Source organism: Malus domestica, chromosome 17 (genome assembly GCF_042453785.1).
Source record: "Malus domestica chromosome 17, GDT2T_hap1".
NCBI classification, from domain to species: domain Eukaryota; kingdom Viridiplantae; phylum Streptophyta; class Magnoliopsida; order Rosales; family Rosaceae; genus Malus; species Malus domestica.
This window is the reverse complement of record NC_091677.1, coordinates 7,078,784-7,082,171: the sequence shown is the minus strand read 5'-3', so window position 1 is coordinate 7,082,171 and position 3,388 is coordinate 7,078,784. Positions and strand designations below refer to the sequence as shown.

General features: G+C 36.2%; 1 protein-coding gene across 1 annotated transcript; it reads right to left on the bottom strand.

The window, feature by feature from the left end:
- Window positions 1-968: 968 nt before the first annotated feature.
- LOC103404762 (uncharacterized) lies at window positions 969-2,472 on the bottom strand. The gene is made up of 2 exons (XM_008343718.4): window positions 1,949-2,472; window positions 969-1,850 (listed from the first exon to the last, which is right to left on the bottom strand). The coding sequence occupies exons 1-2, from the start codon at window positions 2,219-2,221 to the stop codon at window positions 1,281-1,283; spliced, it is 843 nt and encodes a 280-aa protein (XP_008341940.1). The 5' UTR covers window positions 2,222-2,472; the 3' UTR covers window positions 969-1,280.
- Between the last annotated feature and the right edge of the window lie 916 nt (window positions 2,473-3,388).

Genomic DNA, 3,388 nt, shown 5'->3' with positions numbered 1-3,388 from the left:
TATATGCCCAAAGCACCAGCCCATTGAACAAAAACAGATAATGCATTGATTTCTAAGATGCTTTGGAACTTCCTCAATAAACAATGTGGTGAAATTAGGAGGAAAAAAGGTTGTCTTTAATAAATAAATAAAGATGTCAAAAATAAAAAAATAAATAAATAAAGATGTGCAATGTGCATCAGCATCAATTGCAGTTTATGTGCACGTTCTTACAAAATTTTAGAGGTGTGCTATTCAGATACATTTTTTTTAACTTTTGGCACGTAGTTGGATCGAATAAATTGAAAAATGTTAAAGAACAAAAATTAACAAAAGGTACGTGGGAAATAAAAATAAGTTTGTAAATAGCACCAACCAAAATTTTACGACTAAAATCTACATTGTCAGAACTACCACATCATGATATGGTGTGCCAAATTTTACAAGCATTGGATGTTTATAAAATTTGATTAAATAATGACTAGTGACACTATAGGGAGGTTGAAAGAAAAACTAGGAGTGATTATGCCTTATCACTAGAGATATATTACATGATGAATGAGACACTCACGAGCAAGGACATACAAGCAGAGTAAAAACAGTCCATGTCTTTTGATATATCTTCTGTTACAACCAAGATTTCCAACAATTTAACACATACACACGTTTTCAATTTCCCATCAGACAACTCTCACAAAAAATACGAGATTTCATGTATTTTGATTCCATGTTCATTTCTGATATGAGATCTATCATAATATCAGAAAATCCTACTAAAATTTCTCATATTTATTAGTTTATGCACTAGTTCTTATTAAGTTTTACTCCTTAAATCAAAATCCAAAATGACCATATCATGATAAGGTGTGCCAAATCTCATAAGCACACCTCTCACAAAGCATGTAATCCAATGGGTGAGACACTCTTACATTGCGGTCAATAAATACGCGACAAGAGGGAGTGAAAGTAAAGCAAGAGAAATTCATTGATTGCGTACTAAATATAAATTCGTATTTTTTTATATATCACTGGTTACAAGTTACAACCAAGATTTTCTTCGACACGAATACCGCTTCCAATTTTCTGTGGCATGGCTAGCATGCATTATATATATAACTTAACCACATAAAACTCACAAGTCTCAAGAAAACAAGCAAAACATAGAAGTAAATGTAAATACAGAATGTTCTGTGTTTTCTCCTCAATGTACCACAAGGAACCTACACAATTAAAACCTTGATGTCCTTTCCAACCACAAAAGCTGCATCAAACACGAAACAGAGAATTTTCACGTCAAAAACTTAATGCCCCCTCTCTGTCTGGTGGCGGTGGTGGTGGTTCTTCCTATCAATAAACCCTTCCATAAGTACCCTCTTGTTATTATCCTTACACTCCGCCTCCGACCACCTCCTCACATATTCCGGCGAGATTGTACTCGAACTCTGCCACGGAAAAAAGTAGATCCAAATTGATGAGACAAGGATTGCAATCGCCTTGCCCCAAAATACCGTCACTGCAAGGCTGATGAGAAGAAAATATGTTCCAGAGTTGAAACAGTAGGACCCCACTTTCGTGTTCTTCGGTTTCGCGGCGGGGTTGTTAGGATTCCCGAGGCTCTGTTTCGTCGGGTCCGAGAGAGTTTTGGACAACCTTTCGGATTCCGAAACCGAACTCGAAGAAGATAATGCGGATAATGATGAACTGGAAGAACGAGAATGTAACGACATCTCAGAATTTGGCTTTGTTTCTTCAATTACTTTCACCGACTCATCGCCTCCCAAATTCAGGGACGCCTCATTTCTGAACGAAAAACACCGCTTTGATCCGAACGAGTCCTGCCGGCAAACTTTCCGATCACGATCTCTCTTAGCCTGCAAAATACCAAAAACAAAACCATGGTTAAAATCGAAAAACAAAAACAACCCAAAATCTATAATCCATCAAAGATTGAGAATTTCGGAACATTGACCAAGATTGTTTCGAACACTACGGCTTTCACCGCCTTGGAAAAAGTTTTGTTCGGATGCGGAGGCATATTCGAGTTCTCAGAATCTGCCGGAGAAGAACACCCTCTGTCCAGAGACATTGTTTTCGTCAGCGGAGCCGCCTTCTTGTCCTCCCTGGATTCAATAGTCCGGACCTGTCTCCTCCGGGAAGCTTTGGTCTGGAGCACCATGTCCACGTCCACCGGTCGGAAACAGTGCAGAAACTTGGGTTTTGACTTCGAAACGTTTTTCATCATTATGTTCGTTATCAACAACAAAAAGAAACGCCTAAACGGGCTTGTCTAAGATGGGATAATTATTGGGGTTAAGGTTTTGGTCAAAACAAGGAAAGAGCAAGAAGGGATACAGAGACAATCTGTTTTCATTTGGGAGTTTAGGGTGTTGGAGGCCAGCATTGGTGTCTTGTTCATTTACCGGACAACGAGTGGTCGGTTGGAACTTCAGACTTTTTGGAGTTACGTACGAGGGTGTGTGTGTGGGGGTGTTTTATGCTTATCTTGTTTTCTCTCTCTTAACTAGAGTGTACCATGTGGAGTTTATTTATCAAATCATTGTAAAAATAAAATTTTAACGAAAATCTTCTGGTACTGTTTATTTTAACGAAAAATCATATTTTTACACTTAAAATCAATTCTAGTACTATTTACTTTACCCTTTATTTTGTCATTATCGTTAAAACTCAAAGTTTTTAAGTCATTTTCATTAGTTTTCCTTTGTAAAAATACTAAAGGCAATCCAAAAAAGTTGAAAACTTTTGTCACATAGATAATTTATATGTTATGTTAGTGACTCAATATTTTGTTTTTAGATTAGTTGATTTTTTTTATTCTCGGTTGGATACTCATATTCTAACTCAAATTAATTATAGGATTTGATTCAAGACATATATGCTTGTGGTGAGTTTAGTGTTTCGTGCAATTAAAACACACAATAGGTAACATAACCTGTAGTTTAGGTGTAATTGTTCATCAGATTTCTAGTAGAGATAAGGCAACTCTGACTGCATGTTTTCTTAATAGGAATCCTTCAAATTTATGACTTTATTGATTTAGTAAGTAAACACGTCCTACACTAAATTCTTAGAGACAATTGATTGTTGTTTATGTCTTTGGATTGTGATGCGCCATATGAAGAGATGTGTTGAGAATATATATATATATTTTTTTTTTGCCAAGGGTTGGATTACAATTAAATACAAATCGAAATGTTTACATCAAAAGTCATAGTGTTAAACAACAACTCTGGTTCAAAACCATCCCAAGAATGACTACCCCCATACACACGACATAAGATGCCACCATATGCACAACCTTATTACAGGCACGAGGAGCATATAGAAAAATAAAAGATAAGTCTTGCATTAAATGTTAACAAGACTTGAACCTGTTCACCTATTGCCAATT

What these genes read in the sequence shown, in the direction of transcription:
- LOC103404762 (XM_008343718.4), bottom strand. Translation starts at nt 2,221, where the DNA reads ATGATGAAAAACGTTTCGAAGTCAAAACCCAAGTTTCTGCACTGTTTC. An exon ending in TAGTGTTCGAAACAATCTTG is followed by an intron (nt 1,851 to 1,948) that starts GTCAATGTTCCG and finishes GGTATTTTGCAG; the next exon opens with GCTAAGAGAGATCGTGATCG.